The sequence below is a fragment of the Sceloporus occidentalis genome, unplaced genomic scaffold, assembly GCF_023333645.1.
Source record: "Sceloporus occidentalis isolate IW3139 unplaced genomic scaffold, rSceOcc1.0.p SCAF_11, whole genome shotgun sequence".
Lineage (NCBI taxonomy): Eukaryota > Metazoa > Chordata > Lepidosauria > Squamata > Phrynosomatidae > Sceloporus > Sceloporus occidentalis.
Window position 1 is genome coordinate 23,701,981 of NW_028316991.1, and position 26,861 is coordinate 23,728,841.

Below are 26,861 nucleotides of genomic sequence, written 5' to 3' on the forward strand. Positions count from 1 at the left end.
GCTCCTAGAAAAGAGGGGCATCAGGGGCATCGGATGAACACGCCTCTCCCGATTCCCCTGATTGAGTCCCTTCACCACCCTCCACGTCTTCTCTCCTCTAACAGGTTCATTTTTTGCCCCCTCTCTATTTTATATACCCTCTCGACTGGCTGTACTGCCCCGACCAACCCTCTTTGCCCACCCTAGTTGCCGCCCGTTTATTTCATCATTCCTTCCCGCGTGCCGTGCCCGTATGTGCCCCGTTCCTGCCCCGCGCCCCTCCTCTCACCCTCTTTTTGTCTCAGATGGTGGTAATGGAAGACTCGGAGCTGCCCTCTGGATTATTGGAGATCTGCGTGGTGGTGGGGGCAAATCCGGAGAAGATCAGAGAAATCGACAAGGTACCCACGGGGCGGGTTATAACCTGTTTACCTGGAATGCTGCGCATGATTCTGCAGCCGTTGTTTGCTGCCCCACCTGGGGCACGTGCTTGTGACTCTGCCACGGTGTGATTTAAAGGGACACTCCGGCCGTCGTATACACTTATATCCCAGCAGAAGTGGTAGAGGGTAATACAGTGAGGGGATTAAACATGCACGGGATAGACATACGGCTCCTGGATCTATGTTTTTGGCCCTTGCCGTTCCTTGTGTTTGGATGGAGCTCTAGTCTTCAGCATCCTCATCCAGTGCTGAAAGGGTTAATGTCCTGCTGGCTGCGTCTGGGGTTAAATTCAGTTTTTTTCCTTTACTCTCTGATTCAGCGTCAGACGTCTGACCGACCCGACAGACGGATTCCTTAAACGTCCCGTCTGGGATGTCGCTGATGTTTTCTGCTAGGCGTAGAAACCTAAACGTGTTTAAATCCCCTCACTGTATCAGCCTCTACCATGTCTGCTGGGAGGCTGTTCCACTTATCTACTACCCTCTCCCTTCCGTCGCAGCCTCTGACCCTCTAGTGTTAGATTAGGGCTGAGTTGGTAAATACAGTATTTTTTTGGTTTTATCGCTGCACGTCAGGGGGTCCGGCGGCAGGGCGTTGGATCGTAAGCACTCTGACCGTTACTCTATTTAGTGTCGGCAGCCTGAAGAGGGATTCACCAATCCCGTCGCTTCTTGTAACTTGGTCTTCGGCGACATCCTGCCGTAAAAGAAATATGTTAATAACCAATAAATTGTGAATAAAAAGGTTTTTTAACCCGAATCTGTCAAGAAAATAACAAAACTTTAATTATGGGAGTTAAGCCGCCGGATAGAGTGTAAGCTCTGAGGATCAGGGATCGCTTCTTCTTCCTTTTTAACGTGTGTTGATGTTATTGTCAACTTTACATTGTCTTTGTTGGATATTTTCACTGCGCCCCCCCCTGTATGTAACAGCGCTACGGATTCTGCAGGCGCTTACACTCACACTCACACTCAGGGGAGGGAATCTGGGAGCGCACTAGGGATCGTCTCCACAGGCCGTCACAGAGGTCTCTCTCTCAGAATCCTCTAACTCCTTGGACCCCCTGCTTCCGTTTACTCATTTAAGCTGGAAAGCGTTCTGCGTTGTAAAGGGACACCCCTGGCTAAGCTGGCCCTGCATGGTGTATAGATCAAACAGTGAGGCGAATCTAACCCATTTAAATATGCATTATCCGGGGCCAGCCAAGCGAGCGTCTATCTCAAGGATCTCTGTTCGCGTGACGTTCTTCACTGTAGATTCCAACTGACAATGGACTCTCTCACACGGCAACAAAGAGTCCGTTCCCTGCTGCCAGGAAGAACTACCGGATCCCAAAGCTTTAAGGGGGAGTGCCTTATACAGTAATACCCCCCCCCGAGCGCTGTATACAGTAATACCCCCCCCGAGCGCTGTATACAGTAATATAACCCCCCAGCGCTGTATACAGTAATATAACCCCCCAGCGCTGTATACAGTAATATAACCCCCAGCGCTGTATACGGTAATATAACCCCCCCAGCGCTGTATACAGTAATATAACCCCCCCAGCACTGTACACAGTAATATAACCCCCCCAGCGCTGTATACAGTAATATAACCCCCCCAGCGCTGTATACAGTAATATAACCCCCCAGCGCTGTATACAGTAATATAACCCCCATCGCTGTATACAGTAATATAACCCCCAGCACTGTATACAGTAATATAACCCCCATCGCTGTATACAGTAATATAACCCCCCAGCGCTGTATACAGTAATATAACCCCCCAGCACTGTATACAGTAATATAACCCCCCAGCACTGTATACAGTAATATAACCCCCAGCGCTGTATACAGTAATATAACCCCCAGCGCTGTATACAGTAATATAACCCCCAGCGCTGTATACAGTAATATAACCCCCCAGCACTGTATACAGTAATATAACCCCCAGCGCTGTATACAGTAATATAACCCCCAGCGCTGTATACAGTAATATAACCCCCATCGCTGTATACAGTAATATAACCCCCAGCGCTGTATACAGTAATATAACCCCCAGCGCTGTATACAGTAATATAACCCCCAGCGGTGAGGAATAAGAGGTGGGGTGTAGTGAAGGATAATGGGAGGGGGGGCAGTTGTGTTCATTTAATGCCCCCCCCCCCCCGCGGCTAAAGCAGAATCTGTGCATGGAGGGTTTTACTGATTGACCTTCACGTTGGGGTTTTGCTGACCTGCCAATCATCGCTGAACAATGCGTGGCCCTCGCTGAGTTCCCGCAGAGTGATTTATGCCGCGGCCAGAGCAGGACATAAATGCCTTTAAAGCTGCCGTTCCACTGACTCTGCTGAATTTAACCCCCTTGGATCTGAATGCGGCGTTCGCACCGTAACCCTTCCCCAAAATAATTCTTTAATCGCGTAACATTTTTCCTCCGTCTTAACTCTTGCTGGGAATTATATAGAAAAGTTACCAGCATTTTTGGTGTTAAAAGCTCTTTTGCCGCTGTCTAAACTTTTTTAATACATCAGCCGATGTCTATACGGAGCATAAGCCCGACTTATTGAACGTATCGAAAGGACTGGTTTGTGGCTGCACTTTAGGAAGAATTCCAGTGCAGAATGCAAACTGTCAATCAACAGGTGTCCATGGTTACTGCCCCAGCTTTAGAATGTTGCCCAGGATGAGACCTATTCGGCCCCCATCTAGTTCCCAGTTTCTCCTGCTGTAAAGTCTCAAACCTTAATCAGTCGTTGGTCTCGTCTTAGATTCAGGAGCCGTATGTCTACCCCATGCATGTTTAATCCCCTCACTGTAATACCCTCTACCACTTCTGCTGGGAGGCTGTTCCACTTATCTACCACCCTCTCGGTAAAGTAAAGCTTATCTTAAATTCCTCCGTTATAGTTGTCGTGTTCCTGTAGACCGCGTGGATTAGTCAGGGAGGTTATGGGGGGGATGGACGCGCGGCGTGAGGGTAATAAACCTGGAGAGACTGCTTCACTCCCAAGCGTTAGTCACTCGCTGACAGGCCGGAACAGAGGGATAGGGACTTCATGCGGTTTACAGGTGTTGTGGTTTGTATTATACTGGTGTGTTTATAATATTATTGTGGCCCCGCATGGCTCAAACAAAGTGGATTCCGGCTCCAGGAGATTCTGGGTGAATTGCGGCTTCTCCGGGTGATGGCGGTAAATCTCCAGGTCGCGGGAGGCCGCTTAAGGACACCCACTCCGTTCCCCTCCCACCCCATTAAGACATGGCTAGCCCCTCCCCATCCCATGAAACCACTCCCCCTCAAAAGGGAGGGCTCTGGGTAGCCTGAGCCTGGAAGTTCCCATAACAACTTATGGAAAAGTCCAATGAGAAGGAACATTCTGTAAGTTTCCATGGCGATAAGAGCGCATATCCTGTACAGCAAATAGGTGGGTTGGAGAAAGGAATTTTGCGTGTTAGAATGAGTGTGTGTGTGTGTGTGTGTTACCTTGCGTGTATACATGGGTGGTGTTTGCGTGTGTGTAAGTATGAGCCATATGTGATTAAAATGATGATTGTGGTGGGGATGGGAATTAATTGGATGATGGTCGGTGTAGCGCTACTTTTACACATTAACATACACACGCTTACACACACATTCATACACACTCGCTCTGAAACCTTTCTCATACATGTATGCAGGCACATACTTACACTGATATAAAAACAGAACAAATTCTGGGGATACAGCTTTAAAAGTACTCTGTAAAAAGAATAAAAACCACAAATGGTGCGATAACGTTGCCCCCACTCAACGTTTGCTGGAAGTTTTAAAAACCGGTCATCTGCTGGATACAAACGAAGGGCAGGCAGGGTATCTCCCAAAAGCTCTTTATTTACAATAGCCCAATAAAAATGCTGAATGCTTTAAGAAAGTAAGCCCAGCGCGTTTCGTCATATGCGGACTTCATCAGGGACTCGTTATAATGCATCGAGAAACAAGCTAACAAAATATAAACTTTGAGGTGGTTTTAAAAGTTCCAGCAAACCCCCAGGATTCCTAAAATCCCGGCTATCTTAAAGGCGCAGTCCCTACTACAATCTTGTGAGTGGGGGCTGTTTTAGACCTTTTAAGCGTTATCGCACCATTTGTGGTTCTTATTCTTTTTACAGAGTACTCTTAAAGCTGTAACCCCAGAATTTGTTCAGTTTTTTCCATATATCTGTTATAAGGGGCTTTTTGGAGGAAGAGTCCTTGGGGAAGCTACCACATGTGTGTTCCGATGAATGAATAGAAGGGTTAAAAAGCTAAGTACCCTGTTTTTATATTATCTTTCATTCTTGTAGAACACAGTTACAACTTTATTACATACTTACACTGTCCTGACGCTTGCAGAGGAAAGGGTTAAAGCGCACTCATTAGATTGTAAAGGTTTCACCTGTCGTGTCCGGCTGTCTGATTACCTCATCGGTGGAGAAATCAACGCGGCTTCCCTTTTTTGATGTATTTTTTAAATTTTTTTTAAATGTTCAAGCATCAGTTCGGACGGACGGCCTTAAAAAATAAATAAATAAATAAAAAAAATTAAAAAAAAAAATTCAAGGGAACGGCTACCTTCCCAGCATGAGGGAGCCGTGAGAGCAGTCCTCTTAATTTGTTTGTAGGATCTGTATGATTTTTCCTCCCCATTGCGTTATCTCTCTCCTGTTTAGAATATTTTTTTTTTCACCCCAGGGTAATTCGGTTCCCCTCCGTAAGAGAAGTTGGGGAAATTTCGATCTTCTTCCAATTAGTGGACCGCGTCCGACGAAAAGGGGAATTCCGCTCTGTAATTGGAACTGTGTATGTTTCTGTGGCTAGTCTCTTATTCCTCCCCTCTTCCTTTTTTTTTTTTCTTCCAAAGAAAATATAAAGAAAATCGATAAAATCGTTTTTATTAAAAAAAAATTCCGTTACATGGAATTACGCCCCGACGCTGAAGTTCCGCTGCTGATCTGTCTGTAACCAATATGTCTTCTGGTTACATTGGCAGAAAGTTTTTTATTTAGTTATTTACTAATAAAGTAAAGGCTGTTGGCTTAATCTATGAGAAGATCAGCATGCGGGGAGAAATAACACGGGGGGGGATCCATGACACGTGATCAAAATCCTCTCCCCTATAACAGCTGGACTAGAACTACCCCCCCAGCCGCAGTCATGGTAGTTGGGTTCAAGCCGAAACGTGCGTTTTCAACTTATTCCTTGTTTCTTAATTATATAATTTGCTCCTTATGTCATTTGCGTTTAGCAAGCACTTCTTTTTTTCTCTCTTCTGTTGCTTTTTTCCCTTCTGTTCTATTCTTTTGTCATTTTTTTGCCCGTATCTCTTTATTTGCACCTCGCTTGCTGACATATTTCCTCTGCTTTTTTTTTTTTGCTTTTTTTTTCTTTTTTTTTTATCCTGCCAGCCTTTTCCATTTATTTTTTTTTTCTCAGGAAAAATATTCTTTTATGTTTTTAGCTAGTTTCCCGTTTTCATTGGTATTATATTATATTATATATCGTAATATATATATTTATTATATTGTGATGATTGTCTTAAAATGAGTATTTACAGGTAGCTGAAATTGGCCTGAAAGATTAAAGCAAAAAAAAAAAAAAAAAAAAGATAAGACAAAAAGTTACAGATCAAAGAGTTAAGTTTGTGGAACTCTGCTGCAACAAAGTGTTTTATTGGCTTCCATCAGGCCCGTTGCAGTAAAGAATTCCCATTACGCCCCAGTATAAACTCGCGTTCTGACCCCCCCCGCGCTGCGAGGAATGATGGCGTTTGAGATTTCTTGCGTATTGTTGAGAAATGATGTCATGTTTTGTATCCCCCCCCCCCCCCAGGTAGCACAAAAAGGAATAAAGAGTTTGCAGTTCTTGGAGCCGGAGATACTCTCTGTTTTTGTTCCTCCGTTTGTATTAAAAGAGGAACCCCAGGTAACCATCACATCCCAGAATAACTTTCAAAGGGTCGCCAAGAGACGCTCCTTCAGAAAGAAGAAAGACAAAAATAAGCCGGAGAACCCGTCCAGCGGGGCCGCCGACCAGAAAGAGACGCCCGTCGAGGACATAAGCGTGCCGAAGGACGTCGATCTCAACGGCTTGCCGGGGCTCTGCTTTCCAGGTAAAGCCCGCCGCCGCTGGACTGCGGCAGTAAGCGTGTACACTGGTATTAAGCGTGGTGTACACTGGCAGTAAGCGTGTACACTGGTATTAAGCGTGGTACACACTGGCAGTAAGCGTGTACACTGGTATTAAGCGTGGTATACACTGGCAGTAAGCGTGTACACTGGCAGTAAGCGTGGTGTACACTGGCAGTAAGCGTGGTATACACTGGCAGTAAGCGTGGTATACACTGGTATTAAGCGTGGTGTACACTGGTATTAAGCGTGGTACACACTGGCAGTAAGCGTGGTACACACTGGCATTAAGCGTGTAGCAAGCGTGTTCTTTCTTATAACGTGTTAATGACTTCATCGTTTAGGAGGCCTCCAAGTGACGTTGGAACCTAAGGAGGACCACTTTCACTTCCTGGTCTTCACTGATGTTTACGGGAACAGAACGTACGGAGTGGTCACTCAGTTCTACAGAACGGTCCAGGTGATTCCTTTACCCTGCAATAACGGCACCCGCTGTGTTCAACCCCGGAGAGGTGCCTTCAAGAACCGGATCTTCTGTAGGGGGCATTGAAGAGGGTATTTTAACATGTAGAGGTTGTGGGAATAACATGTTAGGGCTATGAGGACATCGCCCGTGAAGCGAAAGGAAACCAGAAGAAAGACCCTCAGGTTCATGCAGCGCCCCAAATTCTTTCCTGGTGGGATTCTTGAAGGCTCTGCTCTGTAGAGGGATGGGTAACATAGATGTGGGTCGGGTATAACGAGCCATTCCGATAAAATGTGGGGAAAGAGGCAGCAGAAATATTCCATTTGTAATGGAGAGAGTCATTGTGTCCCTCTGACCCCGTTCTGTTTGTCTGTAGAATGCGTTGGGTTTATGCAATGGCCAGGTGTACTGGGACTCTTCCTCCGGGAATACCCAGAAGTCCGTCGACATCTTCGTACCCTTCGCTGTGTGCGTTATCTCCAGGTACCCGTACTACAACGCACTAAAGGATTGCCTTTCCTGGTAAGATCTGGAGACCTATACTATCTCACTAAATATAAATATGTATCTATATATCTATATATATATAATTGTCTGCCTCAAACCCAAATTTCAGTTTACTGGTCCAACTAAAGTCCTGCCGAGATACCGACGTCGACGGCCGCGTTAAGGAGTTTGCAGCCAAATTAGCTCTGATTCCGAATCCGCCCCCGGGACCCCTGCACCTGGTAAGGGAACGCATGCCCTTCTGCATGTTCCGAAGTATGAACACACTCATGGGATTATGGGGGCTAAGTGCTCATTTCGGATGAAAGCGAGTCTTTGTGCAGTTACTGGATTCTTTACAAACGTAGAAACATAGAATTTGACAGCAGATCAGCCCCGTTCGGCCCGTCTAGACAATTTCCCAAGGTAGAGACTCAAACCTTAATCGGTCGTTGGCCTGGTCTTCAGGAGCCGTATGCCTACCCCATGCATGTTTAATACCCTCACTGTATTACCCGCTACCACCTCTGCTCTGAGGCTGTGCCCCAAATACGCTAGGTGAGGTCTGAGCAGAGATCCTCCGTCTTCTTGCTATTCATGCCGCCAGCCATACACCCCAGCGCCCTGCCTGATCATCTTTACGGAAGTCTACTTTATTAGACCAAGATAAGTTGTGCAAACATGTAACGCGTCTGTGAGAAAGGCGGGTGTCGGGAAACTTGTTTCATGAGAGATGTGAGATGGTGTTTGTGAAGTCCGTGTAATGACATCCTGCACTCGTGGGAATGTTCTGCTGATGCCCGCGATAATATTGTGATGGCTTCCTGTTGTTTCAGGTGTTCAGCATGAAACCCCTCCACGTCGTCTTCCCCTCGCGAGAAGATCCGGGCAGTCCCATCATCGACCTGGATCTCCACCTTCCGTTTTTGTGCTTCACACCCAAAGAAGTGTTACAGGTGACCAGTCCCACCTCGGTGCGTTACGTGATACAGGGTTCAGGGGTGAATGTGACTGCGGCTCGTGGATTAGGAGTTAGGGGTACATTGGCGGCTTTCAGCGCGGGTGGCACGGTGTGCTCAGCCTTAATGTGACATCCGAACATCTTGCTTGGCCTAGAGAACCCTTGAAAGCCTAGAAAATATTCCTAAATCAAAGGAAAAAGTCGCAAACCACCCCTAAAACTATTGTTTTTATTTTTCCCTAAACAGGAAGTGTACTTAAGTATGCTTCCTGCTTTCAGTAGAGGCAGCTAAGGGAGGATTAAATAAAATAAGTCTTATTTTCTAATTATTTTCCTTAGCGTGCGGAAACAATACAAAATATCTCAACACCCGCAAACGGTAAAGTGAGCCGTGTTGTAAAAGTAGCCGCTTGTGACCCGTGTGTCGCGTTTCGGAGGTTCTCACAGAACGCGGCTTCTGTCTGCTAAATTCCAATTTAATCGGAGTGGTTTTTCCGCATACCGGCGGATGACATACTGGTTTTTGCATTTTTTGTTGGTGTTTTTCTTAACATTTCACAATTTCCTTTTATTTTACGAAGAGATGTTCTAAACTTTGCATAAGACCTTGACTGTGATCTCCACATCCTTCTTCCTCATTCTGTTCTGAGACAAAGAGAAACCCAACTTCAATACAACTTAAGCGGGAAATTCCAACTTTTTCGAAGGAATAAAAGTCGCTTTTTTTTTTCTTTTTTTTTATTCCCTTAGTGAATAAATAATAAATATTCACTACAGTTCAAACGTTTGAGGATACAAGGACATTTCTGGCTGTAATAATCGCAAAAAGGTTTTCTAACCATCAATTATCCTTTTAAACTTAAACTTGGATCAGCGAACACAGCGTGCCATTGGAACACAGGAGTGATGGGAGTGATAAAGGGCCATTGGAACACAGGAGTGATGGGAGTGATAAAGGGCCATTGGAACACAGGAGTGATAAAGGGCCATTGGAGCACAGGAGTGATGGGAGTGATAAAGGGCCATTGGAACACAGGAGTGATGGGAGTGATAAAGGGCCGTTGGTGCACTGGAGTGATGGGAGTGATAAAGGGCCATTGGTGCACAGGAGTGATGGGAGTGATAAAGGGCCATTGGTGCACAGGAGTGATGGGAGTGATAAAGGGCCATTGGGACACAGGAGTGATGGGAGTGATAAAGGGCGTCTGTACGCCTATGAAGAGATTCCATTAAAAATCAGCCGTTTCCAGATACAATAGTCATTGATAGCATTAACCCCGTCTGTGCCGGATTTCTGATCCGGTTCATGTTATTTTAATGTAGTAACTTGTTAGTGACCCCGCTCCGTGGCGCTGTGTAGATGTATGTTGTATGTTTTTAGAGAGGCCCCCGTATCCGCATTAGGTGGGCTCCGTTAAATGTTTTTCCGTTGCCGTGTTCTCGTTTAGATCATGTCCTGCATCCTCACCGAGCAGAGGATCGTGTTCTTCTCGTCGGACTGGGCGCTGCTGACGCTGGTCGCCGAGTGCTTTATGATTTACTTGCACCCCATGCAGTGGCAGCACACGTTCGTCCCGATCTTATCACGGCAGATGCTGGATTTCATCATGGCGCCCACGTCCTTTCTGATGGGCTGCCATCTGGATCACTACGAGGAAGTTAAGAAGGTCAGTAAGTCGTCCTGCTGGCCCCCCAAGAACCCTGTTAAGGAAAGAGATTTAAAAAAACATACTGTTCTTAATTAAAATAAGGCTATTCCATGTATCTACTACCTTTTTTGTAAAGTAGTCATTTCCTTGCTTTACCGCTCTTCACACTTTTGTGCTTCCGCGTGTCTGTGGCTCGTCCTATTGGGGGTTAATCACTTTTGCGTGTCGCCTGTCATGCTTTATTGCGCCCCCAGTGTCGGTTGCCGCTGTTACTTTTATACCGGTTTCGTATTCTGTTTCTGGTTTCCGTGTAGTGGTTGTATTCCTGGAATTTACCTCTCCCCGGTTACCCAAACCACCACGAAGCCACTTTCACCAGCCTTACCGGAGGTCATGAGACGCCCTCTTCCGATTTAATAACCTCGCATGAGTAAATGCGGGACAGATGGGTGATATGCTGGGCGATCTGTGGGTACAGGACAAAACAGGGGGGGGTTTCTGCTCTTTGCCCCCGGGGTATAACCTCCACGTTCACACAGAAAGCTCGCCTCGTCTCGCCGGGAGGCAGGTAGTGTTTAACTCTTTAGTTGTGTTATTCACTAATCATTCACAATAACGTTTCATCCGTGTGTCAGACTCACCGGTCTGTAGTCTCCAGTCATGTGGTTTTTTTTGTTGTTAAATGTGAATGTTGCAGTTAATATATATATGTGTGTATAATATATATATATATATATAATTATTTTTTTTTAAGCAGACATTAGAAGCAGGGTTTTAATTTACCGCGTACTATGGCACCAAATACCCCTGGAAGAGCGTCCGAGGGACACTGGGCTCCGATACCCGGCACGTGGGTGATTGGGGGTCCGTCTCGGTTTCACTGACACCAGCTTGGAGGGGACGTTGTCTGCGAGCGTCTGAACGCGGGTTTTTTTCTGTTCTTCTTGTTCTTTTGACGAGTTTTGGTTGTACTGCGACGCTCACGCGGCACTTTTTTTTTTCTTTTTAAGGAGGCAGAAGATTTAGTGTTAATTAACATCGATAACGGGAGCACCGCCTACCTGAACGGTGAAGAAGAGACCGATGTTCCAGATATCCCTGTCAACGCTGCAGAGAGTTTTATATCCAGGTAATATGATATTATGGACGGGTCTGGCATGGCGTCATCCTGTATTATACGTTTTATTATATTATAGATTATATATGTTCTCAATTCAGAACCAAAAAGACAGATATGGGAGCAAACAGCGCATTATGTATCAGCCGCACGATCCAAATACACAGAAAGCAGCCAGGTTTAAATATCCAGGAGCCGGGGCTGCCTTATTCCTGGGATTTGTCAAGCCCTGGCCTAAGTGCTGTGTAACTGTGTTTGCTTGGTGACGCCTGGCAGAAAAGGTTTTTATATTCCTAGAAACCTGTCAATTTCTTATGATCCTCCTGTTATTATGTGTAACTCATACCCCCCCCAGCGCTGTATACAGTAATAACCCCCCCCAGCGCTGTATACAGTAATATAACCCCCCAGCGCTGTATACAGTAATATAACCCCCCAGCGCTGTATACAGTAATATAACCCCCCAGCACTGTATACAGTAATATAACCCCCCCAGCGCTGTATACAGTAATATAACCCCCAGCGCTGTATACAGTAATATAACCCACCAGCGCTGTATACAGTAATAACCCCCCCAGCGCTGTATACAGTAATAACCCCCAGCACTGTATACAGTAATATAACCCCCCAGCGCTGTATACAGTAATATAACCCCCCAGCACTGTATACAGTAATATAACCCCCAGCGCTGTATACAGTAATATAACCCCCAGCGCTGTATATAGTAATATAACCCCCAGAGCTGTATACAGTAATATAACCCCCCAGCACTGTATACAGTAATATAACCCCCAGCGCTGTATACAGTAATATAACCCCCCCAGCACTGTATACAGTAATATAACCCCCAGCGCTGTATACAGTAATATAACCCCCAGCACTGTATACAGTAATATAACCCCCCAGCGCTGTATACAGTAATATAACCCCCAGCGCTGTATATAGTAATATAACCCCCAGAGCTGTATACAGTAATATAACCCCCAGGTGTAAGATATGTGTGGGGTATTTCAGGGGTGAGATAGATTTGTATCTGAAGCATTTTCATTATAAAACTTCATGACTGATTATTGGGAATCCTCTGATTATACGATGTATTTATGATTATATGATATTTGTGATTATACGATGTATTTATGATTATATGATATTTGTGATTATACGATGGCATTTATGATTTTTATAAGGCTTTATACAGAACTTTACTGTTAGTTATTTTTTTCTCTTGTCACAGGGTTGAGGGTCTGCGGTTCCACTACGACCTCGAGTTAAGTCACCTCGGCTCCCCCGTGGATCTCGTTGAGCTGAGGATGCGCAGGAAGCTCTGGCAGCAGAACCTGAACTCCGAGGTGCAGGAGGCGGCGCTGCAGCTTCTCGTTGACATCTTCAGGTAAGAAGCGACGCAGCGAGACCCCCAAAACCTGTCGGAGCAAGACTGATGGCTGATGCTTAAACCCCCCCCCCCAAAAAAAAATGGTGCAGGCGGGGCATAGGCTTTAATTGGGTGGGGTATAATAAGCATTGGTGTGTTCTGCTTATAAGGGGTGTGGCATAAAAGAAATAGTGGATGGGGCATGCAGCAACAGGAAGAGCAGCTGTGAAGCCCCTTCCCCTTACTTCCTGCCGAACCCGCCAAAAAAGGAAGAATTCCCGTCAGCACCTTTCATTAAAGGTGACACTCGGCTATCGTATACATTAAAGGGCGTATGACGGCCGGAGTGAATTTTAACTTCACGGTATTCTTTTTCTGCCCCGATACTTGCCTTCTTATAACCCGTTTCCAGCTTCTGTCCGGAACCCTCGCTCCCTTCCTGATGTTTTCCGCTAGGAGTTCGTTACTTTCCATAGATTTACATTCACAACTTCCACGGAAAATATAAAGAGGAATCCGAGCTATCTTTACCAAGTGATTCACAAGCAACAGATGATTTAGTCACAGAACAACCCCCCATCGCTATATACAGTAATATAACCCCCCCAGCGCTGTATACAGTAATATAACCCCCCCCAGCGCTGTATACAGTAATATAACCCCCCCCAGCGCTGTATACAGTAATATAACACCCTCCAGCGCTGTTTACAGTAATATAACCCCCCCTAGCGCTGTATACAGTAATATAACACCCTCCAGCGCTGTATACAGTAATATAACCCCCCCAGCGCTGTATACAGTAATATAACACCCTCTAGCGCTGTATACAGTAATATAACCCCCCCAGCGCTGTATACAGTAATATCACCCCCAGCGCTGTATACAGTAATATAACCCTCCAGCGCTGTATACAGTAATATAACCCCCCAGCGCTGTATACAGTAATATAACCCCCCCTAGCGCTGTATACAGTAATATAACCCCCCCAGCGCTGTAAACAGTAATATAACCCCCCACCGCTTTATACAGTAATATAACCCCCCAGTGCTGTATACAGTAATATAACCCCCCCCTAGCGCTGTATACAGTAATATAACCCCCCAGGGCTGTATACAGTAATATAACCCCCAGCGCTGTATACAGTAATATAACCCCCAGCGCTGTATACAGCAATATTGTTACAGGGTCACCGTACCCAAGGCTGGGTCCCCCTGTTTGAGGGCTGAGGAATCACCAGTCAGTCCCTCATACGGATAGCACTCAGCTATCCACGGATCATCCAGACCACCATCCGTAGTAAACCAAGAAGAACTCTCTTTATTACAAACACACAGAACTTATATACAATCTCAATGCAATGTGTACCGAACCCAACCCCCAATCCCATCAGCCACATCCCATCACAAATCCCATCAGTATACAGGGGATGTATCATGTGAGGGGATTACAGAATACAATGGGTTCCCCCACCTGTGTTATCCCCCCTGTAGTGCGGGTGCCGGCTGGGCAGACAGGGCTGTGTTGGCTGATTAAGAGCCCCAGCCAGATTATAGGATCGTCTCTTTGAAGGCTGGGGCTGAATCCACATCAGTCTCTGGGCCGGTTACACAATAATACACAATATAATATATTACCGGGTCACAGTATACAGAACCGGACACAAAAGTGCTCCGTGACCCGGCTAAACTTCATATGACACATGAGCCAGCTAGCCTGGCCCTGTCACAAATATAACCCCCCAGCGCTGTATACGGTAATATAAGCCCCAGCGCTGTATACAGTAATATAACCCCCCCAGCGCTGTATACAGTAATATAACCCCTCCAGCCCTGTATACAGTTATGTTGGTCATTGTTGATAAAAACCTGATTTTATCTCATTTTGCCCCAATAAAGTCCCTTTATCTGCAGTCCTGGAGCCGCCGTCGCTGTCAGTCATGTGATATTTTGGGTGACTTTCCCGGCTCAAACACCGCACTGAGCTGATGCTTTATGGCGATGCTAATGAAGTCCGTTCCTCCATAGACTTTCATTAGTCAGAGTGTCCGACTGGGTGATTAAGACGGAGCCATTCTATTGTTCCCCACAGGCAGTATGATAAGGAGTCGGGGTGTTTAGTAGATTGGGGGTCAGATAACAGAGCGAGAATCATACAAACGGCGGATATGCAGCTGCCTGAAAACATCATATTATGGAAACTGGGTTTTTTTCTGATAGTAATAAAAAGTGTTGGGATGAGTTTAATAAAACCGCTGCTTCCGTTCCGTCCGTCTGGATGTGAATTCCGTAGGACGTGTCTGCACTGCATGTGATCGGGTCTCCTCCACGGAACGTTTTTATTTCTTCACTTGTTATCAAAGTACCCGGGACAGAGACGTGTTCGCTCCGCGCCTGAAGCCTAACCGTTTACTCCCCGTCCCGCAGAGATGTTAAAGGCCACCTGAACTACGAGCACCGAGTATTCAACAGCGAAGAGTTCCTGAAGACGAGGGCGCGGGGCGACTATCCCTTCTATAAGAAGGTACGTCTGGACCAAGGTAGATCTGTGATTATCTCCATGCGCCTGAATATTTACCACCAATTTCTCTGGAAAAGGCAAAGAATCGGTTCCGGAATTCGTTTTATTCTGCGGTAATGATTGCCATGGTAACTGGAACAAAAACCCTTCTTTGCCGTAGGTTTTGGACACCTATACATTCCACTCGTTTCTAAAGGCTCGGCTCAACAAAAGGATGGACGCCTTCACGCACGTGGAGCTCAGGACCTCTTCCGAAGTCAACGGGTAATCATTTTAAAGACATACATTGCACGGGGCCGGTTGGGGGCCGCCCTTCATAGTGCCGGTCAGGGAGATGTCTTAGAAACATAGATTTTTGACCGTTTGTCCCGTCTAGTCTCCAGTCGTTGGTCTCGTCTTAGATTCAGGAGCCGCATGTCTATCCCATACATGTTTAATCCCCTCACTGTATTACACTCTACCACTTCTGATGAGAGGCTGTTCCACTTATCTACCACCCTCTCAGTAAAGTAACACTTTCTTACGTTACATCAAACACCTGGGTTAGTGCAGACCCCATACAGTGGTTGATGGCCATATACTGACAGTTAGTAAGTTTTGTATATAAGGTATTTTGTCTCCGTGGCCAATCAGTGATGAGATATCCCTGCGCGCTCCTTTCCTTCTTTTGATATCGTGTCCCCCCCAGGTGCTCTAACGTAAGGGGGATGACGCTGTGTCCTGATAACCCAAGGAGTCGCGCCCCGGAGAAGGTGAAGCGCTTCCGCCCCGAGCACATGTTCAGTAAGAAGCTGGTGATCAGTATGCCGAATCTGCTGGAGACCGCCGAGGACAGCCTGCCCACGCGCCACTTCTCCCTCCGAAAACCCAGCGTCGACCACGGTGAGGACGGCGTCCAAACACCAAATACTCCCCTTTTCATGACCTTTCACCTCCTGATGCGTAAAATTAAACACCCGCCTTTCAATCGTCCCCGTTCCTTTCGGTGACCCGAGGATCCCCATTATTAGTTCTTAGTTCTAACCCTGGTTACGGTTTGTCCCCCGAATCGAGTCCTGAAACCACCTTAAGGCTAAATGGTTAATTATGTTTAATCAAAACATCTTTTTTTTTCGTTTTAATTAATTTCATTTTTATTCACAGTATTTTATTGAAAATTGGTCATATAGAATGTAATTTTAAGTTCTGTTTATATCTTGGATAAAGAGTTTAGTTTTGATGTTTCCTTCTGTTTTCCATTCATAGGATGTAATGTAAGAAAGTTTTACTTTACTGAAAGGGTGGTCTATAAGTGGACAGCCTCCCAGCAGAGGTGGTAGAGGGTAATACAGCGAGGGTATTAAACATGCATGGGATAGACATACGGCTCCTGAATCTAAGACGAGACCAACGACTGTTAAAAGTTTGAGTCTTTAAAGCAGGAGAAACGGGGGCCGGATGGGGCCGATCTGGCGGCAAATTGTAGGTTTCTATGTTTGCTTTTCATTTCACTAAGTATAGTGTATCCTGTAGCTTCCTGTCTGTAATCATATAAAATTAACATTTAAAGCATTAAAATATCTTTTTTATACCTCTTTTTAATCATCCGACTTTTAAACAAATAATCAAATGCTTAGTCTTATGTGATTTTGCTCATTACGTATTTTTATGGATTTTATATAATTTTTTTTTTTAAACAGCCAGATTTTTGCATTACTAGAAAAAAGGTTTTGATCAAACATTTGATGTTTAGAGATTTGTTTATTCAACAATAGAATTTGTCTCCATCTCACACACATTACAGTTCAAAACGTTGGGGTCGCTTAGATGTTTTTTTGTTTTTGTCCATTAAAGTAACATGAAATGGATGAGAAATCCAGCGCAGACGGGGTTAATGTTCTAAATGACTATTGCAGATTTTTAATGGAATCTCTTCATAGGCGTACAGAGGCCCTTTATCACTCCCATCACTCCTGTGTTCCAGTGGCCCTTTATCACTCCCATCACTCCTGTGTTCCAGTGGCCCTTTATCACTCCCATCACTCCTGTGTTCCAATGGCCCTACAAAATGACGAAATGCCGCCCACCCCATTATCTACCCTTCCTCTCCCTCCCTCCCTCCCTATTATCTACCCTTACTCCCCCCCCCCCCCCCCGTACTTACCTTTCGGCAGTCTTCCGGCACTTAGCATTACAAGCCAGCACCGAGACCGAACAGGGAGACTCGCCGACAAGGAGAGAGAGAGAGGGGCGCCGAGCGGGTACTGACAGCTTGACCACTCGGCGCCCCTCTCTATTCCGCTTTAAAAATAAAAGCGCAAAAGTGCCGCCTGGAGCAGTTGCCCCACTCAGCTCCATTGTCGGGTCGGCCCTGGCCCTATATCACTCCCATCACTCCTGTGTTCCAATGGACCTTTATCACTCCCATCACTCCTCTGTTCCAATGTCCCTTTATCACTCCCATCACTCCTGTGTTCCAACGGTCCTTTATCACTCCCATCACTCCTGTGTTCCAGCGGCCCTTTATCACTCCCATCACTCCTGTGTTCCAATGGCCATTTATCACTCCCATCACTCCTGTGTTCCAATGGCCCTATATCACTCCCATCACTCCTGTGTTCCAATGGCCCGTTGTGTTCGCTGATCCAAGTTTAAGTTTAAAAGGATAATTGATGGTTAGAAAACCCTTTTGTAATTATGTTTCACCCACAAATGTTGTTTTCCATGAAAGCAGCTTGGTGATCCCAAACTTTTGAAGGGTGCTTTAAATACTAAAATACTTAGAATTATTTAAATGTGCGTATGCATTATTTTATGTATGTGTGTATATAATCTACATGCATGGGGTAGACATACGGCTCCTGAATCTAAGACGGGACCAACGACTGATTAAGGTCTGAGTCTTTACAGCAGGAGAAACGGGGCCGATCTATGTTTCTATATTTTTAGAATCGCGGTTAATAACGGTCCGATAACTGAGGGTCCGTTTTCTGTTTCAGGAATAAAAGCCCCGGAGAAAACTGTTTACACTTTCAAGCTTCCGGAAATTAGCTTTCCTCTCGTGAGCCGAAGTGTCCAGGCCTACTACTCCGACTTCAACAACTATCTCAGCAAAGAGATCAACTGTCTGCCTCCCCAAAACTCTGCCCTCCTCGCCCGCTATCACTACCTCCGAGGCCTCATCAACCTGACGCAAAGCAGGCTCCTCAACGCGCTTTCGGACTTCCAGAACTTGTACAAAACCGACATACGCATTTTTCCCGCCGATCTGGTCAGGAAGGTCGTCCTGTCTCTGCCGCCATCGGAACGGCAGCAGGCGGAACGTAAGCCGGAGCTCAAGAGGTTGATAAGCCAGGTCTTGGAGAAGGAGAGGGAGGCGATCAGAGCCGACGACCGCGTGAAGAAGTTTGAGTTGCCGAAGACTCACATGCAGATGAACGACTTCATCCGGCGGGTCCAGGAATCTGGCATCGTGAAGGATACAGATACGATACGGCGGCTGTTCGAGGCGCTGACAGTGGGTACGTTTTAGCCAACGGAGTTCCGATATCTTCACGTTCCGCACCTTGTTTCCGTGATGGCTACGTTCTTGTTCTGTCGCCTCTTCCTGTTCTGTCGCCTCTTCCTGTTCTGTCGCCTCTTCCTGTTCTGTCGCCTCTTCCTGTTCTTCTTTCCTTGCCCGCTTCTCGCCGCTATCCTCTCCGTTATCCAGGTTCTTCCGCTAAAAGGTGCGTAGCCTCTCCGCTCACCTCTCCCCTGATTGGAGGAACGGGGGTGAGGCTGTGCCCCTTGGGTCTGCCCCTTTTGCAGAAATACTCCAAGAGGCCAGAATATTGCAGACAGATTCGCGGATAAAGAGAAGCGTTTCTCAGACGTCCTTAAATGTTCCTTGCGGGAATTCCCAATTTACCTGCCTTTATGAAGTTTTTCTGAAACCGTTATAAATGACAGCTTGGAGCCCACCTTGACTGGTACGAGGGTCATGGAGGCCACGGTCAGGCTCTTCCCTGGCCCGGCTTGTACTGCAGTAGAACCGGTTCTTCCGCCTCCATCATTGATAAAAAAACGTCCAGAGGTCTTCTACAAGTTCCGCGTGTTCTTGTGTAGGAGACCATGTATCCGCTCTCGATAATTCAGCGTTCTAACCATCGCTCGCTTACTGTGTTTCCTCCCTCAAGGTCACCAGAAGCAAGTGGACCCCGATATCTTCAAGCATTTCTACACCTACTGGAAAGAAACGGAGGCCGAAGCCGAAGCAGTCGACCTTCCTTCTGTCATCACTGAATGTTTGGATAAGAACGAGTTCGTCTACAAGCTGTCAAACTCCGTCAAGACGACTTACGGCGTAGGAAAGATAGCGATGACTCAGAAACGCCTGTTCCTCTTGTCTGAGGGCAGACCCGGCTTCACCGAGATAGCCACGTTCAGGAATATAGAGGTAGATGGCGCTTAAAGGGGCAGTCCCACTCATTACATTAAAATATTCTACTAGTTTCTCGCTCTATTATCTGACCCCCCCCCCATCTACTAAACACCCCGACTCCTTATCATACTGCCTGTGGGGAACAATAGAATGGCTCAGTCAGACACTCCAACTAACGAAAGTCTATGGAGGAACGGACTTCATTAGCATCGCCGTAAAGCATCAGCTCAGTGTGGTGATTGAGCCGGGAAAGTCACCAAAATATCACATGACTGACAGCAACGGCGGCTCCAGGTCTGCAGATAAAGTTAAAAGGAGAGAGACGGAGAACAGGGACAAAGCCTTTGCCATTTAACTGTATCAGGGCATTTGATTGGCTGTCATTCATCCTCTAGGGAGATCTTTTCATGACATAAGGTGTTGTTTCCAAGGTTTGGGATTTGGGCTGCACTTGTTAATTATTTATTATTATTATTAGTATTGGTAATATAGATTATTTTTCTTAGGAGGTTAAAAGCACCACCGTAACTTTCCTTGTGTTAAGGATTCCAACCCTTCGGATAAAAGACTCCTCAAAAAAGGAGCTCTTCGAGGCTAACCTGAAGTCCGAGTGCGATCTGTGGAATTTGATGATCAAGGAGATGTGGGCTGGAAGGAAGATGGCCGACGATCACAAGGTCGGTTATCAAAATAAAAAAACGTAACAAAAAACCCCCCCACAATGCCGGTGGGGTAATATATTACTGAACAAGGGCATAATCTGCCATCAAAAAAATGTAATGTAAAGACAAGACAAACTGTACGTTTTTAGACAATATTTCATGCTTATAGATTTGGTGAAGTTGTGTTTTGTGTTTGTGGGTTTTTTTTAACATGAATTTGGGATCATTTTAAAGTAATGGCAGTTTGATTCCATAAAACATTAAAATGTCCATTTTTACAAATGTTCTTTTTAAATATATATATATATATACATTTTCTTTAATATAAATCACATAACATAGACAAACATCACAATAATGACTCGTGTACAAAAATAATAATAAAACAACAACTTTGCGGCTCTTGTGCAGGATCCTCAGTACATCCAAGAAGCTCTGACGAACGTCCTTCTGATGGACGCTGTCGTTGCCTCTCTGCAAACGTCCAAAGCGATTTACGCCGCTTCCAAACTTTCCCACTTTGACAGGATGAGGAATGAAGGTATTTCATGTTATTATTATTATTCATTGTTTTATATAGCGCCATCATATTCCACAGCGCTGTACAGCGTGAAAACTCCCTATGGCCAACTTTTTTTTAACCCTTTGGATGTAGTGGTACACGTAGGGGCATGTTACTGGTATACCCAGCTTGTTTTGCTGGGACATCTCCATGCTGCTCCATGTAAAATCAGGCTGTCTAATGACGGCCCAGACTTCCCGCTGTTGGCAGAAGCCAGCCAGCTTGCTTCCTCCCGACAGATTGTGTGTAATGCAGCTTGGGTGTGAGCGCCTGTACACCGTTATAACACGAATGTCTGATCACCTGATCCGGCTTTCCCTTCCACCAGAAGGTCTTTGGAGGAGAGGAGAAACTCGGCAGGGGGAAGAAGCCGTGTTTGCTCATCACAGTGTGATCAGCGCAGGGGAAATTGTTTAACCCATTTGCTACCCTACGGACATACTGGCACATCCATAACATGAGGCAAGCTGTCCCTTAAGAAGTGCCGGTACTCCCAGAGACTGCTCCACGGGTGATCAGGCACCCATGAGATGTATCATTTTTATTTTTTTATTTTTTTTATAATTTAGTATATCGTTTTTTTATATTATCGCGAATAAATTTTAATACTAACAAATTTTTTTTTAATGTTTCTATGGCTTCGAAAGAAGGCCATATATGTCCTGAAGATAAAGGGTGTCTAATTTGCGTGGGTAAATCTTAACACAGAAACGGGGAGTCCAACATATGGTGAAAATGGCTATAAAACCGGTATTTAGGATACTAAAAACCCTTAGTACTGAAGGGATTACGTTTCCTTCCTCACTGTTTTAGCCTGTACCACCTCTGCTGGGAGGCAGTTTCACTTACCCCCTTCCCCATAAAGTAAGAAAAAAAAAAAAACCCTGATCTGATTAAATTAAAAATATATCATCTGTGTTTTTCTCGGCAGTGCCCATGATGGTTCCAAAAACAACTGCAGAAACCTTGAAGCACCGAATCAACCCGTCGTCGGGGGAAACGGTGGCTCAGTCCGTGGATGTGCTTTTGTACACGCCAGGTAATGAATGGGTCAATTAACCTGATCAGTGCCGAATGTTTCAGGCAAGCGTTCAATAAACAGCGGTCTGTATGGGCAGCTCCGTCCTTCCTGTGATTGGTACTTTAATTTGCATAATTAAAGGGACAGTACGGCACAGAAATGATTTATTTTGGCATTATAATGTTCAGTTTATTTAAATGTATTTTTTTATATATTTGTTTGTATGCGGCCATGTTGGGATATTTAGAGGCAGGAACTGCCCCCCCCCCAGCATGACCGCACAGCACCTCCACCTCACTTTGTGTCTCCGGGCGGCCGAGGCTGGGTAATGGAGCTCTGGAGGTCATTTTATTAGACCTGTGGGGCTCACTGTGTGAGTTGGGGAACTGTTACCAGGGGCAGATGTTGCTAGGGGCAGAAAAAAATGAATAACAGTTTTAAAAGGTAATTAAAAGGAGGGAGACCCCCAGAGAGGTCTTGGAGAGAGAGAGAGAGACAGGCGCTGGAGAAGAGACAGCCTCCCCCGTCCATAGTGAGAATCAGGAGATAACAGGCATAGGCTGTGGGCGTGGGTCATCACATCATGCTGTCACTCAGCACTTAGGCTCCGCCCAGTGAACAGCAGGCTGTAAAGCGAGACCTGCTATTAGAGATGTGTAAATACAGCATTGTGGGTAAAACAAGGAAAAAACTAAACCGTGAAATAGATGTAGGGAATAAACACCCAACTTTTCACAGTTTGGGGGGAAAAAAATAAAAATTCACATTAAATGAAATCGGATTCGGTGTAAAGTATCCCCATATCCCTATAGCAACCGACAAATTGTTCCAATCACTGGGCTCGGTGACCCGGGCCCAATCACAAGCCTTCCGGCCGGGGAGTGCAGCCACCGAATAAAAGAAAATAGAGATGTGGTTTTACGTGGCCCTTAAAGGACACGATTGACACTTTTTTTCCCATTTTTCTCTTTTTTTTTTTCATCAAAGCACTGACCTCGGGCTCCAATTAGAACATTTTTATTATTCTGTATATTATTCGTTCTATGATATGGAAAGAGAACAGCATAAAGTGTAGCGATTGGGACTAGACCGGTGCATTGTGGGAGATTGCCGTACCGTCGTACCAAATATTTTTATTCATTTAATAAGTTAAATGTTTATGGATGAGCGCAGAATATTCTATACAATTTAAAATTATCTCAATTATTTTTATTTTTTCACGGAGAAAAAACGAATTTCTGAATTTCTTGTGTTTCCATTTATATATATTTTTAATAATTCGTGAATATAAAAAATATGTTTTGGTTTTTTTTTCCCCTGGAAACTTTTAGAAAACTGTGCGCTTTTTTACTGTGTTAAAGGGGGAAATCTCCGCTTGTATCTTTCAGGGCAGCTGGATTCGGCGGAAGGCGATGACTCCCCCAAACTGTGGTGCGGCCTGCGCGAGGGGAAGGTGGTCGTGTTTAACGCCTCCACCTGGTCCATTCTGCATCACTGCTTTAAAGTGGGGAGCGCCAAACTGGTGAGCGGCGCGGAGAAACGTTTCAGCACTTTTTTGGGTGGATTTTCTTACACTTACCTTCTTAGCTTTTTTTATTTTTTGTTTAATGTTCTATTTTTAAGTTTCGGGGGTATTTATTTTCTGATAACGCCACATCCGGATGCGGCAGCCACAGCTGTGTTTAGCGTGTTACATGATAGCGAAATATTTTAAACCCGGGGCCACCAGGCGGGCTTAGTTGGGGGCTGAAGCTCTTGGAGGGTGTCCTGGCAGAAAGGGTTAAAAGCAGCGCTCCGGTTGATTGAGGGTCATTGTGTAAAGCTCCCGCTTCTCTCTCTTGAAGAGGTGCATGGTGGGAGTGGAGCAAAACCAGGTGTGGATTGGATCCAGCAACTCTACCATCTACATCATAAACACGCACAGCATGTCCTGCAACAAGCAGCTGACTGACCATCGCACCGAAGTCGTGGACATCGTGGTGGACGCTGCCGCCGGTCCGAGGAGGTACCAGGGGCTGGGTGTATATGACAAACATAACCGAGGCATCCGACGTTATCCATATCTAATGTAGAATTCCCTTGGAACATATAATGTCGGCCAGCAGTGACAAAATCTGGTTTTATCTCCTTTTTTTTGTTTCAATAAACTCCCTTTATCTGCAGACCTGGAGCCGCCGTTGCTGTCAGTCATGTGATATTTTGGGGGACTTTCCCGGCTCAAACACCGCACTGAGCTGACGCTTTATGGCGATGCTAATGAAGTCCGTTCATCCATAGACTTTCATTAGACAGAGTCCAACTGGGTGACTAAGACTGAGCCATTTTATTGTTCCCCACAGGCAGTATGATAAGGAATCGGGGTGTTTAGTAGATCGGGGATCAGATAATAGAGCAAGAACAAACGGTTAATATGCAGCTGCCTGAAAACATTATATTATGGGGCAAAAACTACAAAAAGTGCAGTTTTCTTGAAAACCTATTTTAATCTGATACCAGTAATACAAACATGTTTTGTTTGTGCTGATCCTGAGCGTTGCTTTGTTTTTAAGGATCTCCTACTCCTGCAGTGCGGACGGCTGCGTCCTTGCCTGGGATATAAACACCCTTAAGATTCACCATCGCTTCCAGCTGCCGTGTCAAACTGCCACGTCCATGAAAGCCTACGACGACTGCCTCGTGTACTGTGAGTGTCTCTGAATGACCCCCGCGTGGGCCGGTTACCCACTACTGGTTAAGCATCGGTTAAGATAAGACGAGTTGGGAGTAGCTACGTAGTAATATCTTTTACACATAAAAAAAAAAAAAAAAAAAAAAGTTCAGTTTGTTTTTGTATTTTTTTTATTTATATATATATATTTTGGTAAATGAAGCGTCCTTCCGCTAGTATTAATAATTATTGCTTTCTCCAGGTGCCAGAGACTGTGTTCTTTTGACCAACAAGTCCGGCCACCCGTTACAGAAGTTAGAAATCACAGAAAGCCTGCAAAAGATCGGCTCCGCTTTCCACTGCATCCAGTTACTCTCCGAGGTATGAAAGCGGATGGCGGGCAGCGGATGGCGCGCCGTTTACACGACATGCGACTAATTACCTTCTCTCCGGTCTTCTTTAGAGGCAGCAGCTCTGGGCGTCGTGTAAGGGGAACAACGAAGTCTTTGTTTTCGACATGGTCGATTTGTCCAGAGCCCCGGTCAAGATCCTTCTTCAAGACTGTACGGAGATCACCTGTATGCTGAAGGTCAAACAGCAGGTAAGAGAGCCGCCGTGTCCCTCTCGGTCAGTTTAACCCTTTAATAACTCATTCCAGCACTAGTACAAACTTCATTTTAAATAACACAGAATGCCCCCCCAAAAATATTAAGCTAAGCATAGTCTGATTTCATTTAATGCGTTTAAAATAAAGTATATTGATTACGCTTTATTATAATATTATAATATATATTGAGTTCACCAAATCTTTGAATCATTTTATTGTTTAAATAAAATCTCTCTCCCTCTCTCTCTCGTTATAGATGTGGGTCGGCAGTAAAGGGATATCACAGGGTAAATCCAAAGGGAAGATCTACATCATTGATGCTGAAAGGAAGATCGTAGAGAAGGAACTGGTCGCGCATGCAGACGTGGTGAAATCCTTATGTTCGGCGGAAGACCGATATGTTCTAAGTGGATCTGGAAAAGAAGATGGAAAAGTGGCAATCTGGAAAGTGGAATAATCCCTCTTCTGGAAAATGCCAAAAGGTGCCTTTAAGTACCCCATGACCCAAAATGTGATGTGTGGCGAGAAATGTACCTGGACAATTTCAAGAAAAGAGGGTTTTTCCCCCAAATACAGGTTTTTGTCAGATTAACTGAACTGATATCCAGATTCCTTGGGAGTTCCTGATGAGGATTTCAGTGCCGCGACCTTGCAGCGGAAGATTAATTTTGGCTTTTTATTTCTCCGTAAAACGCTATTTTTTTAAGGTTATGTTTTTGGAAAATCACAGACATTGACTCCAAATCACCCGCAGCCTTTTCTACCCCCATAAAACCGCGTCATTTACCCTCTTTAATATTCAGGACGTACCTGGAGAATATTTGTGTTCTAATTTACTGTAAAGTCTTTCAGAAGAAGAGATCTATTTTCAGGACTTTCCTTTTGCGTGCGCTTCATTCCATGGGGTCATTGAGAAATCGGTAAAAGAGGAGTAATCGGCATGGCAACCCGGGGATTATTCCTGCCGTTTTTTCCTCCATATGTTTACTTATATGCTTTCATCTCCGGGTGAGTGGCATAGAATACCCTGGTGCTTAGGTCCCTGAGGCACTCCTGGTGTGTGCGTAATATATATGTATATAATATATATAAAAACTTTCCTATAAAAAATCAAGAAAGAGCTGATTTAATTCTCCCTAAATTATTCCGACTTCCTAATGTCCGTAATACAAAATATGAAAAACTGCCTGTAACCTTCCCTTCCTCGTATAGCAGGGCCCCTGGGTCGCGTCCAAAATTATTACGTCTGAACGCGTTTTTATTTCATACAACATAAAGTTCCTCTAAAGTAAGTACTGTGAATATGAGACTGTCTGGGGTAAGGATGGGTGATGGTTTTTTTTCTTTCATTCATATTTATTATACGTTTCCGTTGAATTTTACACTCTTTTTGTTTTTAAATTCTATAACTGGTCCTGGACTCGTAATCGATAATCTATGTATTGCGTCTCATAGCGAATATTGTGGACTAAATTATTGAAGAACATTAATTATTCATGAATTATCTCAATCGTGATGGAGAGTCTATGCAGTTTTTTTTTTTATATATATATATATATTTTTATTTTAGACAAAACTTTTAAAACTTCTGAATCCAAAGTGCGTGACATCATAATTATTATATAATCCAAGCGGCTACCATAAGTAGTAAAGGACTGCATCACCTTGAGAGCATATGATGTTAAACCAATCAGCTTGCACCAAAGGGGTGGGGTTAGATAAATGTTAAGGCTAATGTAAATTAGCCTGTAGTTGTGGGAGGGGCTATGGTTATTTAACCATCGCCTCTCCTGCCCACTGCTACGTTTCAGCGTCTGACGTTGCCCGCCCTTGCCCCCCCC

At 45.0% G+C, this 26,861-nt stretch overlaps 1 protein-coding gene across 1 annotated transcript; it reads left to right on the top strand.

Moving 5' to 3' along the window:
• The first annotated feature begins 293 nt into the window (after positions 1–293).
• LOC149305711 (DENN domain-containing protein 3-like) lies at positions 294–25,477 on the top strand. Its single transcript, XM_089477302.1, has 23 exons — positions 294–380; positions 6,256–6,535; positions 6,896–7,011; positions 7,394–7,539; positions 7,634–7,745; positions 8,340–8,459; positions 9,913–10,131; positions 11,124–11,242; positions 12,465–12,620; positions 15,026–15,122; positions 15,280–15,383; positions 15,808–16,001; positions 18,098–18,619; positions 19,277–19,536; positions 20,028–20,198; positions 20,595–20,724; positions 21,677–21,784; positions 23,155–23,288; positions 23,611–23,771; positions 24,316–24,449; positions 24,676–24,794; positions 24,877–25,014; positions 25,277–25,477. The coding sequence occupies exons 1-23, from the start codon at positions 294–296 to the stop codon at positions 25,475–25,477; spliced, it is 3,828 nt and encodes a 1,275-aa protein (XP_089333428.1).
• The last annotated feature ends 1,384 nt before the right edge of the window (positions 25,478–26,861 follow it).

Excerpts from the sequence above, each read along its gene's own strand:
- LOC149305711 (XM_089477302.1), top strand. The coding sequence starts at position 294 with ATGGAAGACTCGGAGCTGCCCTCTGGATTATTGGAGATCTGCGTGGTG. Across the intron at positions 7,540-7,633 it reads CTAAAGGATTGCCTTTCCTG|TTTACTGGTCCAACTAAAGT; the intron begins GTAAGATCTGGA and ends CCCAAATTTCAG. Across the intron at positions 20,725-21,676 it reads TGACAGGATGAGGAATGAAG|TGCCCATGATGGTTCCAAAA; the intron begins GTATTTCATGTT and ends TTTTCTCGGCAG.